Genomic DNA, 24,664 nt, shown 5'->3' on the forward strand with positions numbered 1-24,664 from the left:
GTAAAACAATAAATGCTATACTATAACATAGCAAGACTAGTAAAATGCTGAACAGTAGATAAAATTATTTACAAAAGACCATTATGGTTTCTTTTGGAGAAATAATGCAGCATTTAATTTTAAGATACATGTGCCAGGCATAACTTTTGGATACTACAAAAAGGAACATAAATATAGAAGTGCACATGTGCAGTAAGGTACATTCACAATCTTAATTACTTCCCTCACTAAAAATAATTTGCCCCTGCGTTTGATCTCATCTCTGCTCCACCAATTCTGAAAAGTAAACTACTTTGCTAAGCAGTTCAAGGGAAAAACAACAGCGTTTAACTTCTGTGTCCCGCTTGGGCTGAATTTAAAACAAGGTTTCATGGGAGGACCGGGTATGCAGAGGATCAGAGAGAAAAGTTGTGTTGTTTTGGAGCAGGGAATGGATCAGGGACATTTCTTCAGTTAAGCTAATTTGTTCCCTGACGGGGTTTTTTCCATTCTTGCTGTAATACTGAATTCCAGTGCAAATGTTGACTGCTGCTGTCACAGGATGGTGGTTGGAAGGGAAATGCTTGGCGCTGCCTCCTGTTACTCATTGTGCAGTCAAGTCAGAGCCAGCTTACAAGATGGGAAACTGCACATTAGCATAAAGAAATTTAGTTCTGGAAGCAAAAGACCCGCTGATGCAGCTCTATCACCTACCTGCACATTTCAACTTCTTTTTGTTGGAAAAATGAAGACCAGTAGCTTTAATGGCAGAGAGGAGGTAGCTGTGTTTCAAGCACTGCTTGCACTCCACCACCTTTTCACGTTAATATTGCCTGTGGATGAAGTTCCACCTCTGGAAAAGCAAAAAGTATAGACCCAACAAAACAGGCTCTGCCACTTACGAAGTCCACAAAGGTGGCCAGGAAGGTTTACTGATTGCTCCTGGGGAACAGTTGTTTCCACCAATGTAATCAAATGTTATAATCAAATATAATCCACCAAATAATAAAGATTGTTTGAGGTACTTTCAGCCATACTAGAAAATCATTAATTTCCCAGCATAACATGCCTGAATTTGCCAGTTTTCCTTTGATTTTCATTGCATCATTAAGTAAACAAAGGTGTAGTTTGCTTGGCCATATTGCAGATCTGCCTGGGCCTGCAGCTGCAAGGGCAGTTGCTGTGGGTCGGTATGTGCTGAGCGCAGACAGTGCTGGGGCCGGCCAGCACAGATTAGCAATGTCAGTTGCCAATACAGGGCTGGGTATTGCTGCAAAGTGCTGGGATATGAACAAAAAGATCTCTTGGTTAGGGAATTTTTCTGGCTAAAATACACTGGAACTTCAGTTCAGAGCTGACTTTAATTCAGGTAGCTGCTTCATTGTGTGCAATCACGCAGCTTAACTTTTCCCTAAAATTTCAAATTGGGAGGGGAAAAAAGTGACTCAGTAAGAGCTACAGAACCTACAATTTTTTGTCCAACGTGAGCTCTACCCTTTTTTATATACTTTTATTTTATATAACCAAAAGAACCACTTTGGCAAAAAGTTCAACATTTTGCAGTTTTTATTTAGATGTCGACATGTGGGGTTTATATTCCTAAGTTTAGAGAGATGGCAAATTCTGTCTTTTGGATTTTTTCAAATGTTTAAGTTGTAACAATTGGAATCTGCTGGGTGTTTAAAATGGATCTGAGAAAGGAAGTAGGGTATGAGTTTTATTAGAAAAAAAACAGAAAAATTATTTTGAAAGTTCCTTTAAACCAGTATTTTCTGACATAATAGAGAAGAACATATTTATATTGATCATAGTACTTGATATGGTATAATATAACTCTCAATTCAGAAATATTGCTGCAATTAAATAATCTGTATTTATTGAATAATAAATATTTCCTAGAAATAGCATATGATATTTGGATATAATAAAATAGGATTAGAGGCAATCAATTGCATGGCTAACGGTTTTATGTGTTGCTAATGGTACTTAAAAAATGATATTGTATTAAATACAGTATCTGCAGTAGACTACGTAAAATAGATATTTTTAAAGACAGACTTTTATCATTGAAAGAAGCCTTTAGCCAACACCAAATTCGCATTCCCTCTTACAGTTAATCATAGTCTTAATTAACAAAGCTGAGCTGAATAGGAAGGCAATGAGATAATTTTAGACCCTTAATCCACAGATACAAAAGCATTTTCTAAAATTGGGAGTGAGCATGATAACATATTTTACATGTAGGGAAACTGAGGCAGACTGAGACTTCCTTGGAGTTGTGCAAAAGAAGGTATGATAATGAGATGCTCAGGAATCAAATGTTGCCCTGTGTGACTCCCAGGCACCCTTGCTGGCTCTGGCAGAGCCATCTCAGACCAGGGCTGCTGTTCCCAGCCTGCAAACCTGCCTGGAGCCTCTGCACTAGCAGGCAAGCAGCAGCCTTTGAACAACTTGTTTTAATTATGTGAGGAGCACGCTAGCTTTCCACAATCGTCTTTTAATCTTTTTTATATTTTTGTTCACACTATGTCACAGATATGTACTGCATTTAATTACTCCAACTTAGTTCAGTATGCAATAAATAAAATGCAAGACTGGAAAGTGGCTGTTGCAATTGCCATGCTGACCCCACAGTAGAGCTGCCACACAGCCTTTACGCCTTTTTAACCTTAGGCTTAGACGAGTATGAAATTCTTTTGGCTGCTGTCACAGAAAATCCTTGCAGATTTATGTTTTCAAGACAGATTTGCTGTTGAGAGTAAATCAGAAGGAACCAGTCTGTCCCTGCAGCCTGGCCACGTGCCGCTTTGCCAGGCAGTTCCTCTGGGATGCCCAGTTGTTGGGGCCTGATCCAGAGTGCTCTGCAGGAGGGCACCAAGCCTCAGGGTGCAGGACCGACCGTTTCCTCCAGTCACTGCTGCCTGCTTCTATGGTTTGTCAGGGGCATTTGCCCCTGCCTGGGCCATGTATAGGCCCCATCCTGGGTCAGTTTCCCTAGAAAACAGGAGCCTCCAGCACAATCCTCTGCTCCCTGCCCCAGAGGTGTCCTGTGCACCTGGTATCAGCCTAGGGATACATCTCTGGGTTATTGGAGATACCACTGGCAACACTGCGATAGCAGAGCACTTCATGTTTTTGCATATGTAAATAATCATGGGGTCAGCAGAGGGAGCTCAAGGACATGCAGTCTCAATTTTGGATTTCGGACCAACAGAGTTTTTTGGGTGCTGAGGTGTTCCTGACATAAACTGTCTGCCTTTGGGTATTGCAATAACTTATTTTTAAGCCCCCAAACTGTGCAGCGGCTGAGTGGGGCCACCTGGGTTGTGCTGGAAGGAGGAGAGCTGAATGGGAGAGGTGTTTGGGATGGGATTTTTTCCTTAATATTGTTAATAATGAGATCAGCACAGAAGTCCAAGGTGTGCTAACACGATCCTCTGGTGACACCAGTTCAGACTGAAAAATCACATAAGAAAAATTGGCTGGTCTTGCAGTGTACACTAAGAGAAGTGGGGAGGAAAAGCAACAGTATAAAGTGTAAAGCTGTGCCCAGTGGATAATATATATACACACATAGGTTGGAGGTAGCAGGCTATCACTAAGCACCAACATAGCAAAAGTGTGGAACAACCTTCCATACACAGAAGGGTCAGAAATACTGCAGCTACCAAATATCTCCCACTGAAACCCCTGGTAGCTTCTCACAACTTTGCTTTGAAACTGTGTGTTGTTTTTTTAAAGCTCCCTCCATGGCTGTCAGTCCAAGTGCAGGCAGATTTGCAGCTGTCCTGTGTATGGGGATTGCATGTGCAATTTAACTTTACCCAGGGACAGGAGCTTTTCCCTCTTCCCTCACTCAGCCGTGATTGAAAGCAGTGGCTGTGGCCATTGGTGCCTGTGCTCGTGTGCTCCTCGTTCCCCTGCGCCCAGCATGGCCGGCCACAGAGGTGTCCGTGAGACTGAGCAAAAGGCAGGAGTGGACCTTGATAGAGTGGGGTTTAAGCAAACAGTCTGTGCAAAATGTTGCTTTAGCTGGGATTTGCTGGGAAGTCTTCACATCTGAAAAATACTGATAACGGACATTATTGGTATTCTTGTTGTCTAATTCCTTGGCCCTTTTATTACTTCTGACTGATCAGATTTCATTGCTCAGCCATAATGCCCATCTGATTTTTGAAGAAAAAAATTATTAGACAATCACTACTCTTTCTGGCACTGTTCAAAATCATCATATTTGTGTGGAAAGTTACCGGGAAAGTTTATGACAATGGCAACTTTTTGATCATTGACATTTATGTTGAGATTCAAGCTCTTGGTGATGGGTTTTTAACTGCAAAAGGAGCTGTGTAAGCCTGACCTTGGACAAGAGATGGGCATTTTCAGAGGCAGCAGAGCAGCACGGTTTGGGCAGGACATTTTCATACCATTATTCCAGAGCCGGAGCTCCCTCTTGTGAGAAAAGAGAAATATCAGAAAAGTACAGGATTATCAACTGGAAATGTGCAGGGAAGGTGGTGTTCAATAGGCAAGCTATTTCCAGTAGCTTTTCCTGTAAGTTTGCACACACCTCCATCCACTGGGACAAGAAAATGTGGCATTTGTGGCTATGATCTTGCAAAATTTGAAACTGACACTATAATTTGTACATAGCCGTGATCTGCCACAGAGTTCTGATGCTTGATAAAAATATGGAAATAATTTTCATTGGAAATAATTTTCCTGGTTTTTTTCCCCCCTCCTTTTAATGACTTTTGTCTCTGACAAAAAGACCCTAGCTTTATGTCAGCTAATAAAAAGCAGAAAAAAAAGGAATCTGTCAGAAGTGATAAATGCTGTTTGCATTTTTGCGCTTGCTGTGCTCAGCATCAGCCGTGATGAATTGGTAACTCTTCTGCTATCCTCTCACATGGAGCACCAGAACTGAGCTCTCTCGTGCCCATGCCCATGCCAAGACCATCTGCCTTGGAAATGGGGGGTGTCTGGCCATGCACTGGGCGATTAGTGTATAATGGGATACATGTATACAATAGCCGTATGTATGAAGACCCTATAGATGGCTCCAGGTGTATTTTAGCCTGGGAATATTTATGGAAAATACGTGGTATTTAGTGAGATCTGGTGCACTTCGAAGGGGAAGGAATGTGTTTCAGAAGTATTTTTATGAGCCCTAGGATTAAGTTCTTTCTGGCAAGTGTGATTTAGCGGCAGCCCAAGGGGTGACGGTCACCGGCAACGGCTGCCGTGACCCTCCCCTGACTTCAGCAGTGAGTCCCGTGGCAGGGTCTGGGCACTCTGTCCGTTACAAAAGCCTGGGCACTTAGAGGTCCTCCTAAGGGCAAGGTCTCACTGCTGGGGTGAGGCCTTGCCCCGCGCCTCCTGCCAAGCACGAGTTGCCCCTTACAGGAGGGAGTCTTCTGCAACGTTTGTTGGGTTTATTTTGCTGCTGATAAACAGAGCCCCCACGTTTGCCATCAGTACAGCTGCCATGGCTGTAACACCACAGCCAACATAGTTGGGTTGTTCCTCCCCCCACCCCATCCCCACCAGGACCTTTCACCTCTGGCAATTCCTCACCAGGAAAAGGAGGACTCTTGCATCTTGTTGACCATCCCCAAAAACAGGGTGCACCCAGGTGGTGGTGTCTCCAGGGATTGATGCACTGCTTTTCTTGGGTGTAGTTTATTAAATCAACCTCTTTTTCCTCCGCACGGCAAGGGTTAATTGTACTAGTGTAAGAATATTATTCCAAGGGATTATTTAAAAAAAAATTATCGTTTTTCTTACAGCAGGGAACATGTCCAATAATTGATGTGGGAATATTAATGCAATGTGTGTGTGTTATCAATTTAGAAAAGTAGAAGACATATTTCCTTAAGCTTCTAATCATTTATACATATGACCTTCATTTATACAGCAGAAGGGCTCTTCCAGAGAGCTACAATTTGCTTCAGATGTTTAGCTTGGGTATTTTGCTTTACCTTCTAACTGCCAAGTTTGGGATTATTTAGCAGTAAAATTAGAAATGTGGATTTGAGTATGTACCAAAGTCCTGACAGGTGTTAATGGAACTCAAGCTGAATATTTTATTCTTTAAATAGTAAAATGTAAACCTGCATTTGTTTAGCTTTGCCTTCCTGCCAACTATATCAGGTATCCTGTGTGACTAGAATCACTGTTTTCTGTACATGGCCTTCATGGCAGTTTCCAATGCCTGTTCCCAGCTCGGTCTATATTTATAATCCTAACAGATTTCAGATCCACAGAGACTTCCTTAGGCAAATGTGTGGTTCTCAACCCAAAGAGATAGGAAAAAAACCTCATTATGCAATATAGCCCATATTTGCAGAATGTGCCTAAAGATGCAAACAGGCACATAAGAGGATTTTCAGACGGAAATAAAATCCTGGAGATGAAATTAAAGCAATTAAGGCAGTTCTGAAAAATCCACTTAATGCCCATTTTTCATTTTTAGGTGTTCAGACACCTTTAAAAAATCTGTCCCTCAGCCCATTGCAATTCAGCAATGTTGCTTTGGGTTATATTCAGGGCAAACTGTGATTCAGAGGGATTTCTTTCAGTACCAGTGGTCCCCAGTTTTGCTCAGAGAGGTGGTGCAGATTGCTGTATGGTGTCACGCTCTGTTTCAGAGAGGAGCATTAGCTGCTTAGGAAAGGATGTAGGACACTGGCACACCACAGGCTCAGCCTTCCTTGTTACAGGAGACATGCTGGGAGAGATTTATGTTGTCTGAATGTTGATGTCTATCAGTGGAGATTGTGGCTCCTCAATGCCTTCCTGGGACAGGCTGACTCCCTCTTTGGAGGCATCTTTCCCTTCAGAGCGCCCGAGAGGAAGCCAGGGTGCTGTTTTGACAACTCATGGATGCCTGGAGTAGAGTGAAATGAAGCCATCCCTTAGTTATTTCAGAGGAAAATCCTGAATCTGATGTCTGAACCACATACTGAACTTGGGTGCTGGGAGGGGAAAAGCTGCTCTGGGTCTCTCTGGGTTGCCATTGCCCTGAGGATGGGTGCTGTTACGCTGCTCTTCTGCAACAAAGGAAACCTGAAAGCATGGAAGGGTCTAATCCTCCAATAAACCAGCTTAATGCACTCCCTTCCTAGCCCAGTCCCTGGCCAGTGTCTCCACATGTCCTCCCATGTCTCTGTATCGTCCCTGTGTCCAGCAGCACATTCCGGTCCAGTGCTTGCCACCCAGGCATACTGCAAGGGGACAGAGATACGGCCTCTCTCAGAAGGGAGGGAGAAAAACCCTTTGAAATCAAGCAGGCCAAAACTTGCAAAAGTTTTGAAAATTAACATCATGCTTTTCTTGGTGTCCTTGATTAATTGAAGAGAGAACTTCTATATAACACAGGGCCAGAAATACACTTTTAAAGTTCAGTCACTTGCTTTTGAATGAGAGTTACTGGCTCCGGCCGGAAAATCTGTGTTAGCACAGGAGGATTATTTGATTCTTTTCTGGCTTCACCACCACTACAAAAATATTTTTGCCAAAAGAATGGGCAAATGTCTTTTCATCTCAGTAGAAATCAGGTAGAAAGCTCAGTGTTGTAAGGGCTTTAGCGAGATTGGGACTTTCTATGGTTTAGACGCTTTAAAGAAAAATGTCTGTCATGGTTTGACTGGTTTTGGAGCTATAGTGGCTGACAGCCCATGGAGCCAGGATATGCAACCTTGCAAGACTTTGACAATCTAGATATCTACAGCTCTTTTTTCTGCTGACTCTGGGCCATGGACTTCCAAATCACTTAGGGGAGTTTGCAGTTTGCTTTGAAATTTAAGTAGAGAGGAGCTTTTAGTGTAACTGCAGATCTCAGAAGGGCTTATCTCAGGAGCGAATATTCCAATGGCATTTTGCTGTCAGTGAATTAAATGATACAGGCTCGCTATTTTTTCATCTTCTGTTGCGCTGATCTTCTAATTTAATACAAATACATTACTGGAGAACTAAATGAAACTCGTGTAGGTTTTAATAACATCATAACAAAACCCATTGAAATCTTTTACTCTTATGCAATTTAAATTCAATTTACAGACACTGTTTATTTTCACATACTTGGTTGTTGTTTTAAGAACCAGGGTTTTTTTTTCACTGCTTGTGTAATTGACATCTATTGCAGTATCAAATGGGTGCTTTTAATGTGCTCTGGAATTTGTTTTTTTGGAGTTTTACCATTTAGAAAATGTATCCAGTTGAAAGGACGATCTCAGAAGCAGGGAAGCCTTTCGACAAGCAGCAGCTGTTCCTGCTGTTTGGTGTGTACATAACTGGAAAATATGATCTGAAAATGTACTCACCAACTCTGTATTCTTTCCGTGGGAGCATATCTGATACCTGCCACAGGCTGTAACCATTCCTACTGCAGACCTGAGGCTTTGGTCTTGCAAATTCCCGTGTCATGTTGCCACATCAGAATTATGGCATCAAAATAGTGTTATTTTGTCATGATAGATGTACATGTGTACACCTCCTTTGCTCACTTGCAAAGGCACATCTAGAGCACTGAAAGGAGTATTACTTCTATAGCTTGTGAACTACTGCAGCTAGTAAATGGGAACAGAACAATCATTTTGGTTTTCTATACAATGAAAAGCTTGAGCTTGATTATATTAAAAATTCAGAGGTCCTGCTGAATGTTTGGCTTGCATCCCACCTGGTGGAAAGCACAAAGAAGTGCTTTAGCGGCTTCAGTGTCAACTTGAAATTCATTTTCTCTCTCCCAGCTTGATCAGCCACTGAAGGTCATCTTATTTCAGTTGTTCCTAAAGCATCCTGAGTACACACAGAGTACATACACAGGGGTAAATGGGGTTTTCATTCACTGGGGAAATGATTTGTAGCTATTTATAAAGTAGTGTTGTAATTTATTATTTGAATTCTGTTGCCTAGATTGAAAAAGTATCTGACAGTCAACTGGAACCAGCAGCTCCATTTTAATTCCACAGGGTAATAATTTTCTACTATTATAAAGCCTTACTCCAGTTATTATACATATTAGTTGTTGGGGTTTTTACAGCACCACAACGAGAAACTTGCCAAGCAATAAATTCCATTGAAAGGTTTCTTTGTGTCTTTAGGAAAAGCTTACATGAGATACTTCCCTACTTACATGTAATAAAAGGAAATAATGAAGTACACAAGCACACAAGTAACCATTAACTTGTGCTATTGTGTATTTTAATGGTTTTATTATGGGTAACTTTCCAAACTGTACAGACTCAAACGAGTGCCTTTGCATTTCTCTGAATCTATCCTTTTAATTTACAGAAAACCTGATTCACACAGATTCTGAAATTAAATCATCACTCCAGCTGCTATGCTTTAAGTTTCCCAGACCTTTGTGAATCATTGTGTGGTTTTGAACAGCCTGGTTGTTGTGACATAAATATTTTTGTAATTGATCAAATATGTTTAGGTTTGGTTGGTTTGTATTTTTAACTAAAAAAAATGTCATTTTTAGAAGGATTTCTTTAATTTTTAGGAAATGGGATTAATCATGTTTTTAAGGCACGATTTCCTTTTAATGTCTCCAACTAATTGAAGCACAGGAATTATTTTGATTTTTGTCTCAGCTGTTACAGCTTTGTTGGGCTTTGGATATGTTTTTTCTAAGTCCTCCTTCAAAAGCTCTGGAGTTTTTACTGCTTAGCAGTTATTAAGCTACCTGCCTCCTTGTTTAATGCTCTAGGAAAGAGTTCAGGCCACTTATGTCTGAGACCCAAAAAAACCCCAAAACTCTGATGCATCCCTGTAGATAAGCAACAGGACAGAAAGCCAAATGTGGCAGTGATCAGAAGCAAAGCCACGTGTGTAGGCTTAAAGCACAATTTGGAGCTTTTATGCATTTTAATTCTAGGAGAGGAATGATGAGTCAGTGCTGCCAGGGACTGCTTGGGCCAGGCAGGGCAGCCACAATTAATGGGTTTGCAGCTGGGACTGGGCGTCCTTGGGAGCTAGAGATCTTGAGGAACCGTTTATAAAAGGAGGGGGCTGTGTGTCATATAACCCCGTGCGCCTTTTTCTCTAGTGACTAACTGTAAAACTTCCTGAATGTCTAAGTTTCATTCAAATTTCTTGATGACAGAGAGCTAAACTGGACACAGAGGCACCTTCATGGACACTAACAAGGTGCAACCAGGTCCCAGAGAAACAAGTAAAATGCATCCATGTAGGCTTTGTGGTTAGCCCAGATCAGCCTCGGAGCAGTGCTGAACATGCTGCTGTGACAGCACAGCATCCAGGGTTTTTCCCATGTTTCCAGAAGCTGCCGTGGCTGAGGAGAGGCACAGTGGCACCGGGGTGCTCGATGCTCACGCAGGAGCAGCGCCCTGGGCTGCCAGGTCCTGGGACTAGGGCACCAGCTGCCATGTTGGACCCGAGCTGTGTCCCACGTTTCTGGGCAGGTTGGTACAAGCCTTTCACTGTGACTGAATGCTGATCGTCCTCCTCCAGTGTAATTTTGTTTTTCCTTTTCTCTCTTTTCTCAGCTGCCACCCCGGCACTTCCCTTTGCAGCAGTTTCCCCTGCTGCCCTGTCTGGGTTTCCCTCCCGCTCCACCTCTGTGCAAAGTGCCCCACAGAGGCAGGGAGCCATCGGCCACAGGCTGTTGAGTGGCCTCTGGGGATGACACCCTTGCAGAGGGCAGGGTCTTGGTCCCCTTGAGAGCTGCTGTTTAAGGATTGTCTGCAAGCTTGGGACACCCTCACCATACCCTTCTGATGCCATACGAGATGTTTGCCAAAACCAGAAACTGCCAAAGCATCCGCTGCTAGAGCTGTGAAGAACACATACACTGAGTGGCTGGGGCACGGGAGACCTCTGAGTTTATGCTGCTACTGTGTTTTCCTTGGTACTTTGACTGCTGGGTTCACACGTTGCCACCAAATTGTACTTTAAAATATATATATATTCATTGTGGTTGTATAACTTTGTGACCGTAAGGGGAACTGCAGTCCTGTGGACCCAGTAATGCCACTTCTGCAAATGCTGCTGAAGAATCAGCCCATTCAGCTTGGGGCCTGCTCTGTGGATTCTGATTATGCAGCTGCAAAATGTGGTATTTTCTTAACGTGCCACTGAATTTAGCATTTTTTTTCCTGTGGAACTTGCTATTTTGCTGAAGCCAGGTGCTTGACATTTTTCTGTCGGTCCATTGAGGGTAGGGGGGCAAGAAATCTTCTAGCAGCTGCTTCTTGTTTTAGGCTGTTCTCTGGGGAGTAGCTAATTGGATTACAGGCCTGAAAACTGAAGAGATGGGGCTTGGGACATGAGGGAAGGTCCTCAACAGTACTGCGTGGGCGCACCGCTACCAAGCAGATTCTGGTAACGGGAAGAAGAGAGGAGAAAAAGAAAGTACCGTCCTCAGTCACTGACTGGTTTCAACCCAGTGTGAGCTTTTCAGTGGTGGCCCATGGTAGCTCAGGTAGCTTTGAGCTGTAAATGAAGGGGTATTTGCCAGACACTGACTGATGCTCAATCTGGGTGTCCTTTAGTGAATGGTGCTTGTGGAGATTTGCCTGGTGGTGAAAAACTTCCCAGGCATCAGCAGCATTTCAGGTGTGCACCCCTGGCTCGGATGGGCACAGGACAGCCTCCTCCGGCTGCCCTGTGCCTGGCATAGCACCTCTGCTGCAGCAGACATGGTGGTGTGGGAACTGGCCTATGGGAAGGGCTTGTCATTGGTGTGGGCACGTTGTCCTTTTGCACCTCTGGCACCAGCTGTAAAAATGTCCGTCAGCCCTTTCACAAGAGCTCTACCCTGTGGCCAAGCGCAAGCCCTCTGGCATTGGGCGCAGGAGGCACAGGTCAGTCACAGGTGGACACTGCCAAAGGGCAGCTAGGACATTTATTGTCATTTGTTTCCATTTACAGTACAAGAGCAAAGTTGATGCTAACTGTAAGTATCCTCCCAGGGACGTGGCACATCCTCATTTAACCCAAACTGCCAGCCTCTCTTTTTCCTTTGTGAGGCTGCATCCACACCTGCGGGACAGCAGGTTCCGCATGCAGCATCATTTCCTGAGGTTGGGGTTTGTGTATTAGACAGAATAAAGAAGTCTTTCAGATAACCATACATTGCTCCTAGGGTGCATTATTAGGCCCAACTAGCAATGGTTTGCAAATGAGAACAATTTTGTAGGTTTTTTTTTTAGTTAGTTTTTCCTTATTGTTCTCCCAAACCACCGTGGAACGTTTTCAGGAGCTCACGTCTAACATGCCTGCATTGGCACACATTGGGAGTGCCTGTCCCCTTGCAGGATGCCTTGTCCCTACCAGGAATCACAACTAGGCTAGGAAATGCAGCCCAATGGGGCCAGGGCCACAGTGACAGGGAGCGAAGCTGCTGCAGGTGACCTCTGTTCCTCTGGAAACCACTGATTACAAGTGCTTTGGATGGAGGAAAGCCCTCCGAAGGCATCCTGCTCTTCTCTACAGCGTGTGCCTGAAGTGGAGAGTTCAGAGTGGCTGCTGGGTCTTGTGAATGGAGAAATCAGGTGACCTGCCCCACACTCAGTGTTTGTGCCGTGTGAATGTGCCACTAATCTCACATGGGATGAGGCCATACATTTACTTGTGGAGGCAAAAAGTCAACCACAGCTGCATTTAATTTCCCCCTACACTGCAGGGAAAGCTGCATGTGCTGAGGTACCCACCATGGCAGGGGCAGCAGGAAGGCCAGGAGATGGTGCAGGGCCAGCGGGCACACAGCGCCGGGAAGCCAGCCCATGGTGCCACCCCATGCTGGAAGGCTTCTGGCCCTTTCACTGAAAGTCTGCAGGCCCCTTGGTTTTCTTCACGTGCACTTGGGCTGCTTTAATTTCACAATTACTGAAATGTCACTGCTTTGTTTAAATCACTCTCAGGCATTTTAAGAATGTAGTATTAGCATTTATCAGGCAGACTGATAATGTTAAGAAATGACAGTACACTTGTTTCCAGTTTTTAATGCTTTCTTGTAAAACTGAAAATATAAAACCAGCTGAGCAAATGAAGATCTTTATATACATGAGGTCTGTGATTAAAAAAATCCTTTTAGTTTAAAAAAAAAAGAAAAAAAAAAGAGAATAATTGACCAATGAGTTATATGAAAACTGATTAAAGGGAACAACATTCTCAAATTGAAACATACTTTTCAGGAAAAAAAGAACCCCTTCTTTACAAGTTTATTATATAACTTACATTTACACTTTACTGAGAGAACTTACAAAACAAGCTGCTTGAAATGCTCCTCATTCCCTTAAAGCATGAATTTCAAAGTGCCACAGCAAAGGAACAGGTTCCAATATTACCTTATACAGACTATTCATGTATAAAATGGTTTGGTAAATGTGAGGTGTTTATTTAAATGAGCACGTATAGGGATACAGACTAAATAAAAGTACTTGAACAACACCTTTGTTATTACATACACAGTTATAGGTATAATAAAGGAAACAAGGTCAGCACTGCTCTTAGGTATCTGTATAGATGGAAGGAATGTGATTCAAGCAGTGATCAAAGGCGCCGTTTTGGAAGAATCCATTGTCATCAGTTCCGTTGGAGACCATGTCTTCAGATACACACTGTGCTTCAGAGATTGCATCATAGCCTGAAAGCGTGACAAGTTGTATGGACATGATTTAGTACCACAGTACATATAAGGAAGGAAGCATAGTTTGAGGCCTGGGATTATACAGTACCGCGCTGTGTTAATGAAAAGACAATAGGGTTTACCATCAAAGCCTTACCCAGGAGATATACAAACTAATCTCCATGGGCATTTGTGTCATAGTAGATGAAGCTCCCATTCATTTCTGCAGAAAGCTACCCATTTGCAAGTGAAGTGCAAGTATCAGAGTATGACTCTCCTGGGACTTCACAGTCATTATCTGAATAGGATGTCAAAACAATGAGTGGGCAAGGATCCTAGTAAGTGTGCACTAAAAGTGATGCAGTCCTCTTGGTTTGTGTGTTTTTCCTTTTAATGGCACTTAGGGAAAATGTTCCATGTGTCTCCCAGCTGATCTTAAGATTCAGAAGAAATCTGGATCCTACATTTATTGGATCCCCACAAACTGCAGAAGTGAGGTCTGTGAGAGCATGTCTGGGTCAGGTCAGGCTCACAAGACATGTGGAAGGAGCTGTGCACCATGTTGTCCTCAACCAAAGCCCACCAGGCTGCTGGCTCCTCACCTGGCCGAGCTGGCTGGTGCTTGCCAGACTACCAGAATGCCAGTTTGGTGGGGAAGAATTTCTCTGTCCTTCTTCTTTTATAATGCAAAACTTCCACAACTGTTACAAGCCTCCCTGAGCCGTCCATCCCTGTGGAAAGGAACAGGTTTGCCTGCTACCAGGTGCTGTGGCAGCTGGAGTGCCAGGGAGTCTGAAACAAAAGGTTTATTGCCTACCCCAAAGAACATGAAAATTTCCTATTATGCCCCACTATAACCTGCTTTTGCAACTGGCCATGAAACATTGACCCCTTATGTTCATCCTTTAACATACGTATTCTGTTTTACCTCTACCACCTGATTTGGGCTGGGTCTTTAGAAAAGTGTCTGTGACCTTCAGCACAAGGTTCTGACCCCTGCACCCAGCCCACAGAGCCCACCTACCACAATTTTAATAATCAGCAGCAGCATTAAGTCAGCTGAGGCAACACATGGAACAAGATTCTTCTACTTAAGAACACGCATGTGAACTAAATGCCTGATGTAGAAAATGACTCTCTTACAAATCACATTCTTGTGAATTGCAAGTCAGTGTGTGGACGGCTGACCCTTGTGGTTAAAGCGCTGGGACCTGGCTCCATTCTCTGCTTATCGAAGGAGCTCTGTGGAGCCATTTGGAAATGACTGGTTTTCTGTGCCTCAGTTCCCCATCTGAAAAATAAGGCTCTTTCTTCTCTTCAGCCTTTCTCTCATCTCTTTAGGCTGCCTGACTCTGCAGGGAAGTGTGTCTAGATATGGCTGAATCAAACGCTGCACCAGGCTTAACTGAGGCCTCCAGGCTGTGCGGCACCGCACCACCAGCAGTAATGACCGATCCTGTAGTCTTATACAGCCAGTCCTGATTTCAGAAAGAACCGTCGGCTCAGTCCTTAGAACTTAGTTATAGGTATTTTACTATTAGGTCTGTTTTTATTATTTCAGACCAAATTCTCTACTTATTTACATTTCTGCATTTTCCTATGACGTATTAATTTACTGTTAGTTTACAGGTCAAATTCTGCTGTCTGCAGAATTCTGGCATGCAGTGTACGTCCAAAGTCTCTGGAAGACGAACTTGGCCTGTTTATCTGCCCTGTGCTGTGTCGGTCCAAGTGGAGTGACCAATATTTTGATAAGTTTTGCGAGTGTTTATGTTATGCTAATTTCTATTTGATGAGCCTGTATACAGGGTGGATACACAACCACAGATGGACAAAACCCAAGATAAGCATACACCCCAGAAATCATTATTAGATTCCAGATAGAGTAAACTATCCAAAGTCCTGAAGAGAAAATAAAAATTTATTGACTGTTAATGTGATTCATGGAACAGCTGTTTGCCAGTCACATTTGGCATTCCTGTGAGATGAGATCTCATTTAATATTAATGGTGCTATAAAGGCCTGAAAAAAATTAATGCATAGCCTTGATGAATCTTGCAAACCTGAATGGTTCTATTTTACACACAAAAAGATGAGATAAGTTTTATATATTTCATATGTATTTATGTTTCAGCCTTTTAAGTATTTGCATACCTCAATAACCACTCTAAAAACAAAAATATTACACAGAAACATTTCATAATAGTTTAGCCCCAGACAGAAAAATCAACTGTTGTTGAAGTTGGTGTCTTGCCATAGTATTATTCTTTGCTCCTACAATTTCTTTTGGAAAGTTTATTTAGTCTGTTCTTTAAATATTGCAGGCTGTCAATCTGAACTTGAAATTTGATGTTAACATGAAAAAACTATGTTTTAGTAACATCAAACTTATGAGTAACACAAAAGAATTCAAAGTTGAAGTTGAAACTTCATCTTAAACTTTACCCTTGTGTTCGTTACTGATGCATACACTTTCTAGTATGGAACACCAGACAAATGCATGTGTGCTCTCTCTGAACAGAGTCTCCTTTAACACAAAACAAACAGGAAAGTCACCTCTAATTTTGTGGTCTGACTCAGGCCCCATTTCAAAAAGCATTTAAACATATGTTTTCAGTATCGTCCTTAACCGAGATCCCTCCTGAATCCAGACAAGAAGAAAAATTTCTTGGTGACATGTAAGTAAAGATTGCAGTAAATGGTAGTGTTTCACGGCTCTGACAACACTCATGTTTTCTTTGATTTCAGTAGTTCTGTCAATTCTTAATTGTGGTTTTAAAAGTAGAAAAAAATGCTTTCTAAGAATGAATACTTAAATATTGAAGTATTTTACTAATCTAGTTATAATAGCTTGTTGCAAATTTTACATTATGCATATATGTAGCTAAACGGGAAAATACAATTGCTGTGAATGTGCAACAGCACATACACAAAGGAACTCCCAGACAAAAAGAAACTAGATAATATTTTTAGCTGAATTTGTCAAAGCACTGCCTTTCCATTTTGTAAATGTCAGTACTGCAAAACAAAGCCATCCTTTTATTTTTAGATGGAGAGGAAGACCCTGCTGCTGTTATTTTCTTCAGAGTTGTGTTAACTATCTTCTTAACTTGATCTGATGATAAAAGCCTGCCTGAGCATACCTGAAGAGATGTACAATAAATAGCCCACACAATAAATGTGAGAGGTGTCTTGTTTGTCAGCGCACCTGAAGGTGTGTGCTGCCTATGACATCCAGGAGAATTTGTCCATCAGTCAAACACAGGAGGATTAAAGAAAACAAATTTGCTTTCCTTCTGGGATTTTTATAGATGCAAATGAATTTCAGTGACTGAGTTTTTTATGCAAACATATTTTTGTAATAATAGTGACTATAAAATGTGTTCTTTTCCCCTCCTGCTAAAAATATCATACGGATAATTCTTTATAGGCGGAATAAATTACCTGTTGAAGCTAAAGGTGCATTGAGTATGTGATAGCCGTTCTGTCTCAGAGGATTAAAGCAATGGGATTCCCCTGTTAGCACGTCACTGGTGACAGACTGGTCCATTGTTCTGTAGCAGTCTCCATAGTGGAAACAGTTTTGTATTGAGTGAAAGCTGCCTTGGTAACCTGAAAACAGATATCGCACACACATTTTAACACTACTGCAATAGTATTAGCTCCATTTCTGTCACGGTATTTCATTACTATTGTGGGTGTTTTTAGTTCCTCAGCTTTAACTATGGAAAAATGATCATGCTATTCTTTCTATAAGGCGTAATAATAGAAAAGCTACATCAGACTCAGTCCCACAAGGTGCTGTGGACTGTGACCCCCATCAAGCAAAGATCTCAAGGATGTGCTTCATTTCAAGCAGTAGATCAGCTGAACACAGTCAACAGCCCACTCGTGTTCAAAGCTAAGTAATAAGTACTCCACTGGATCAGGTCCAGGGTGCTCAGCTCCTAAGGGAATGTGTCTATAATGAGTTACTTTTAATTTATATACAATAATGCAATATTTAAATGAATAACACTGCATTGTTTTCAGTTGAGTAAAGTCTTTTCCCATCCAGTGTGCATTATGCACTGCTGGAGACAGCACTATTTATGGAAAATACCTTTAAGAGTACCTTAAACCTCTGCTTTCTCAGACTGCTCTTATTTCAAATGAAACCCCTTTCACTGAACACAAGGGGCCACAGTCTGCAAGTAAAATTGAACTAGAGGTGCAGGACTGACTCCAGATGGACGTCAGGAGAAGTCTTTGAGTTCAGCTAGAGGCTCTTCTTGCTTCTGAAAAGTGCCGAGATAATAAATCTGTATGGTCTCTGGCTGCCTCGGTTGTTCTGCTTCTGGGGTATGTTTGACTTCGGTCCCCTGCATACCCTACATTTCTTATCTCCTGCTTTTTAAAAAATATCATACTACCAGTAGATCAGCCATTTGGGTTTTGGCAGCAGATGCTGTGAATGAGTTGTACAAAACAAAAGAAGATATTTACCAGTAAAGGACAAAGGAATTGCTGAGGAAAGAATTTTACAACTTAGAAGTTTGTGCCGACATCCTGAAAGAAAACGTTACTTGCTCCCATAAGGATGACCTCAAAGCATGCCACAAGACTTATACCAACCACGGCCTGATTTAATTCTCTTCCTTCCTCCTGCCTCAATAATCTCTTCCTGATTCCAGGTACACTGCACACTAATTGCACATTCATATTAACTATCCCTTTTCCTACCTTCCCTGAAAGTCCCTTCTGAAATGATGCTCCCTCCCTTATATGCAACTGAAGTCAACCAAGACAGGCTTAAAGTTTAGTAGAATGTGCCATCAGGATTTTCCTCTAATTGCCAGGAAAATATGGAGCTGTTGTCTTTCTTCCCTCAGTCTTACTCAGACTGAAACATTTCCTAAGGAATTACTGCAAAAGCTCCAGGTAGTTCAGTTGAACACAGACACAATCAGATCTTCAGCTGACAGATGCCAGCACAGCTCCACTCACCAGTGGAAGACTTGACTTGCTGGGCCAGTTGTGTAGCTATTCCGTCTGTTTGTTTAGAAATGAAATACCTGTGCCTATCACCAGAGCGCCTGGGTGCTGTACAAATTTGTCCCTTATAAATCATGCAGTGAATAAGCTTTTTCCTGTTAAGAAAGATCTCCTGGTTTTTTCTACCTTTTCCCTTTACTACCAAAGTTTGACCAAGTAGATAGTATTAGGCAAAGATCAGGGTCCATCTGTTCATTCTGGTCGTCTTTTCTAAGGTGGTAATAAATAAGGCTAAGTGAGGCAATTCTTTAGTAGAAATGCAATGAACTCATCGAGTGGTGAAAGATTTGCTCTGAAGTTTCACAGTTTAATATGTGTTTTGGCAGAATCTGCAAGGATTAGATGATTCATTTCTTGAGAACCTATGATCCTCCACCACAAAATACCTACATTGTTGAGATCCATGATTGGTGAAGTACTAGTGGATGACTATATTAGATAAAAACACTATGCACACTGTACCAAAGCTGTTCGTATTTGCTGCTATATAGAAGAAGGCCCAGAAATTGGAAAGCTGAGTATTAAATGATGCATGTCCTTCCTCGGAATAAATAGACAGCCACCTCTATTTACTGCCTGGAGACACTGGCTCAAAAAACAAAGAGCTCTTATGAGAGGTAGCAAAGCCATCTTTTGATGTGGTTTTAGGTACAGTGCTTTATTGATTGGCTTTTGCTAATTATCCTGACTTTTTTGTTTACAAAACATGAGCTCCTTCTGTAAGCCTTCTAAAAATACATCCTTTTTGAGATGAGCGGTGACAAAAAATGAGATACTTGGCTTCAGATGAGGTGTAACGGGTTGCAGAGAGCACTTATATGCATTGCTAGAGAAAAAACTGAACCTTTTCCAGAATATCTGCTATACACATCACTTCTAGGGAAGCCATGATATGTATTTTCTCTGTCTCTGTAATTGCTGCCCCTTTGTCATGCTCCCAGGCTTGCCTTTGTTAAATCAATTAAATATCTTTATGATCTACAGGGCTGGCACAGTGGTTTAGAAAATCAGAGAACAGCCAAGCATGACAGAACTGGATTGAAACTAGTTGGATCCAGGGTCTCCTCAAGTTTTCTATGGGTATAGGCTTCTTTTGAAGTGTTTTAAGTTACACTGTCTAGCTGCTCAGGAAAAAATATCTAAGGCAGACTCTGAAGTCTGGAAAAGAACTGCAATAAGCAATGAAATTCCTCTTTGGATTGCAGTATCTATCCCTCAGCATCACTGTGTGATAATCTGAAAAGGCAGCGCAAATAGTGTTACTGGAACTATCCAATGAAGAGACATGATGTAGGAAAATACTAGCATTATTGCATTATTGATTCACCAGGCCCAAATTCCTGCTAAGTGCTTCCCAAAGAAAATACAGAGAAATACACCGTTCCTGTTCTAATGTGCTTGCAGATGTGGTAAATGCAGGTAGCAAATTAAAGCAAAAAGATGGAGTGAGGAAGGGAAAGGTTGCAGCAGGAGCACTGGTCAGGTAAAACAAACCATGACGCTAAAAATGGGACTTTTAACCCTTCTGGCCTGAGCAGTATAATGAAAGCTTACTTCCTTTTTCATTAGCTTCATAGAAACGATGAGAAAGTGGGACCCTGTAGGAAAGGGACAGAGGCTTTATGGAAGGCATTCTATTATGCGTGTGGAAAAAGGCACAGGGACGGCTATGGGAGGAGTGGACTACAAGGCAGGTAGCTCCTTCCTTGAGGATGAAAGGTGAAGGAGAAAGACAGAAACTCCCAATAGCTTTTACAGTTGCAAAAGGTGAGAAAGAGGTGGAGACTCAGACAGCTCTTCTGTATAGACAAGAACACTGCGAAGACGACCGAGTTAGACAGTGCCTGCTTTATCCCTTATGCAAAGATCTTACACCAGACAGCTCACTGCCTGGTTGGAGACCTGTCAGCAAGCACTTGTATTTCTCTTCTGTGTGTTTACATGACTCATCTTCAGAACAACCTCTCACATGACTGCATGGAGGTTTCATGGGGAGTGACAGCAGCAGTGGTTTATTCAGGAGGATTCTGGCCTTACATCTGAAACACTGAAGAACTGCAGTTGCAGCTGGTGAACCTGATCTGCAGTTCCACTACTAGGACGTATAGGAAGAATTTGGTGATGTTCCCTGTGCTTAAACTGGGCATGAAACAACACTTGGGTAGGAATAATTGTGCTTGCAGTATTAAAAGCTGTATTTGAAAATGTAGCCAGCTGAATGTCAATCCTGGAAGGTGGAAATGAGTCTTGGAGTGACTGAAATTGATACCTCCAGGTTGAAGGACTGAAGGATCAGTGAGCTGCTGATTTTTTTCGTGAGGAAGATTTTTTTCATGACTTTTTCTATACCTTCTATACTCCCACCCGCTGCTTCAGAAGCACAGAGAACTTCTTTTGGTACCGGGTAGGTTGGCTCTTGCTGACAGCCTTCAGTAGCCTGGCATGGCTCAAGAGGCCAGTCAGTCTGTTCCAGAGGATCTGAGCCTCACGCATCTTTTACACTATTAAAAAGGGAAAATTGCCAGCTTGTTTAAATGCTAAGTGCTCCTGAAAACCAAAGTAATTAGACAAGAGATGGAAAGGCTGTGTGAGTTAAAGCAACCACAAGGACTTTTCTAACAACGGGTGCTCTTGCCAGATAAGGTTTCATTCATTTTACACAACCACAGGAAATGAAACTTGTTGCTCGCAGGCAATACAATGTTTGATTTGCAGATGCAATCCAAGTCAGAGCTTTACTGCATTTATACAGTTTTAAAATGCGGAGTACTAAACAAAGGTGCTTTTGGTTCATGGCATTTAGTGTGGTTCCTTTAGATTTTTTGAAATGCTTTACACAGAAATTATTAGGAATTAAGATATGATTAAAATCCCATAACCAATGGTTCAATTAACAACCACATATGGTTGATTAGAGTAAACTAAACATGGAACATTTTTTACAAGTTCTTAAAAAAGACTCCCTTCAGTGGTTAAAATATGAAGTAAGCAAGAAGGCTTGTCTGGTGCAAACATCCCGGCTCCTTCTAGGAGAGCAAAAGTGTAGTACCATTTTGGCAACAAGTGTTTCACCAATATTTTTTTTTCCACATGGATTTCAGGTTTTCCTTCAGTTTTGATTTAAAGCAAAAATTTTCTTAGGTTAATTTTCAAGTGAAGAATTTACTAAATGTCCTGTCAGTTTAAATGATCACTATTAAATGTTTTATGTACAGTAGATGTAGAAATTTAACAGTTAATAAAGGAATAAACCGAGTTCCAAACATAACATTTAGTTAAAATTTTGCTTTGAAATAATTTGTGACAGAAAAGCTGCAGTTAGCCACTTCACACAGTGCACTGGCTGCCTCTGTTTCTCTAAGGCACAGCCTAGAAAACTTCAAGCAGCTTTAAAATGAATGATGTAATGAGCAAATAATTGGAATATGCCTATTAAATGCCATCTTGTTATGTCATGTCATTTACATGTATGTGCAAATAAATCTCAGCTTTTCAAATTCCATAAAATTTCTGACAAGAAATCATGTCAGGTATAAATAACTACAGGGTTCCATTGCCTGCCAAATTCTTTCAGCATGTAATAATTTCCATGTGATCTTACTACAACTAGGTTTAAACATATAAATAATGTCAGCTTATTCTTTCATTATCAATATTTCTGCTACCAGCTTGACAAAGCCTGCTGTCTTCTAAAAATTGCAGATCCACAATGTGTGTATGCTTCTATACAGATGCCCAGTTCTACAGCTAGACTTACATAGTATCCCTTTTTTCGGCGAAAATTCAAAACTCCCAAATTACTACAGACTCCATTAGAAAAATGTGCTATTAATGAACTGAGATGCAAAAAAGATGTAGAGCAAGTACAGCTAAGTACAGGTTACAGATCAATTGATTTCAAAGGCTGCTAATCAAAATTGATTTTTGAATGCCCATTTCCATAATGAATTTATAATAATACTTCAACATTTGGCCAAAGTGGAAAATTATTGCTTTTTCAAAACCACATGACATAACACTTAGAAAGCAACAATTCATTCAAAAGGAAATGTGGTTTTCTTAAGGAATAAAGTCAATTTATTTAAGTGGTTCAAAACTTGTTCTGTCTATGCATTTGTTTCTGCCATAGTAATGAGCTGCTAAACTTTCCTCTTGTGGTTTGTAGTTATTTAGCTCATTATAGTAACATAATCATATATCATTATATGCTATCATAAATCTGCCACTTTTCCCTTACAGAGTTAATCTTTTTAAATTGAATAATCTGTTGAGCATAAGGTTGAGTTAGTTTTTCCTTTAGCACAAATCATTTAATATAATACGCTTTAACTTTTCAGACTAAGTCAGTCCAACCAAAGAGCAAAAATGCTCCTCAGAGAATGAAGGGCGAGGGTACTGCTGGGATACTGAACCCCATTACAGCTGTGAATCGCTCACTGGGTTTGTGCTCAGCTCCTGTGCTTCAGACCTTGCCTTAGCATATATTGAGAGAAAGCAAACCTCCTATTTTGCCCACTGGTAAATTGATCACATGTGATACTTCGCCAGCCAAAAATGACCTTATACAAATGACAGTACAGCTGTGAAACGAGTTTCAAAAAGCTGGTATCTGCCTGTATAAACTTATATGCTTGGTTATACTTGCAACCAGACAGATGTCCTGCACACTTCTTTATTGTGAATATTTGCCGCACTTAAGCTGCATACCATCTGGATTATATAACATATTTCTTAAATATGCAAGCTCCTGTTACTGGAAGAATCTGTGATAATAATATCTCTTGCTAATTTATACCTCAAAAATCGCAGAAACATTAATAAATTCCCACAGCAGAATCCCAGAATAGGTAAATAAGCCCCTGATTAAAAAGGCTGGCTAATTCAGAACAAAAAATGTTTTAAATTAAGCAGTGGGACAGCTGCTTTGCTACTCCTATTCCTGTCCTCAAATCACACTGGCTCTCTATAGTTGTATAGAGTGCCTTTGCATATTATTATATAAAATAACACAGATGCTAAACTTCCAAATAATAAATAGAAAAATATTTTTTCTTTGTCTAAGCTCATGTCTAGTGCATCGTTATCAGTGGACTGAGCAGGACATTGCCAAGGTGTGTTTCAGCCCATGTATTTTGGGACTAGATGGCTCTTGCTCTGGCAGGGTCACTCTCTCCAAGCTGACGGAAGGTGGATGACCAGTCAGGTGAGGTGCACAGCTGGTAGCCATCTACTGCATGGTGAGAGCAATCCTTTATTGACAATCAAGGAGTGTGTCTGGGCTAAAGATTTCACTTCATCTTTAAATGAAGAAGTAATTTGAAGTTATTTGGGAGCATAATTCATTCTTGTAAGGACCTTTTTGAAAATATGTCTGAAAAAACCTGGATAAATGCAATAAATCTGCTGTTGTGATAGCTTTTGCCATTATGATAACATAACACAGCATGCTCTGAATGAGGGTGAAAATTTTTCTCTGTATGTATATCAAGCCACTTTAAAAATAGGAGTTCCCACTGAAATGCTGTCAGTCCCTTTATAAGACAGTATTGGACAAAAATGCAAAAACTGAAATAAATTCTTTCTCCCCAACTAGGAATTAGGAAAGTTTAAAAAAAAAGAAAAGAAAAAAAAGAGGGAAGAGTTACCTTGAGATCCCTGCTGTACAGACTGGTTTTGAAATTGAGCGTATGGTTTATTTGGTATTCCAGAAAATTGCTGCCCATTTGGTGACTGGCTGTGTGACGATGGAGAGCCGTGTTTCTGCAATAGAGAAGGTGGAACTAATGCTTTCAGGGGGCTGACAAGTGGAGAGATTATGTTTGGAGCAAGCCTAGAAAAAGAAAATACAGAAAAACTTCATATATCACACCACAATATGGGAAAACGAAATACTTGAAAGGCCGTATTTCCATGATGGCCAAACTATAGAAATGTTTATTTTGCAAGTAAAAAATACATTGTTAAAAAAAAATGGTAACAATGCACTGCAGCTTTCAGGTATTCATTAGGAGGAAAGGGAGTTAGAAAAGATTTCTTTTCCTTTACACTGACTTCCCG

At 41.3% G+C, this 24,664-nt stretch overlaps 1 protein-coding gene across 1 annotated transcript in view; it reads right to left on the reverse strand.

The window, feature by feature from the left end:
• Positions 1–13,454: 13,454 nt before the first annotated feature.
• GLIS1 (GLIS family zinc finger 1) overlaps positions 13,455–24,664 on the reverse strand; it is a 208,549-nt gene continuing 197,339 nt past the window's right edge. The window contains 3 exon segments of the mRNA XM_059822134.1: positions 13,455–13,591; positions 17,018–17,185; positions 24,253–24,437. Of these exon segments, the coding sequence (XP_059678117.1) occupies positions 13,455–13,591; positions 17,018–17,185; positions 24,253–24,437 (490 nt within the window).

This window comes from Gavia stellata, chromosome 10, assembly GCF_030936135.1.
Source record: "Gavia stellata isolate bGavSte3 chromosome 10, bGavSte3.hap2, whole genome shotgun sequence".
In the NCBI taxonomy this organism is placed as follows: Eukaryota; Metazoa; Chordata; class Aves; order Gaviiformes; family Gaviidae; genus Gavia; species Gavia stellata.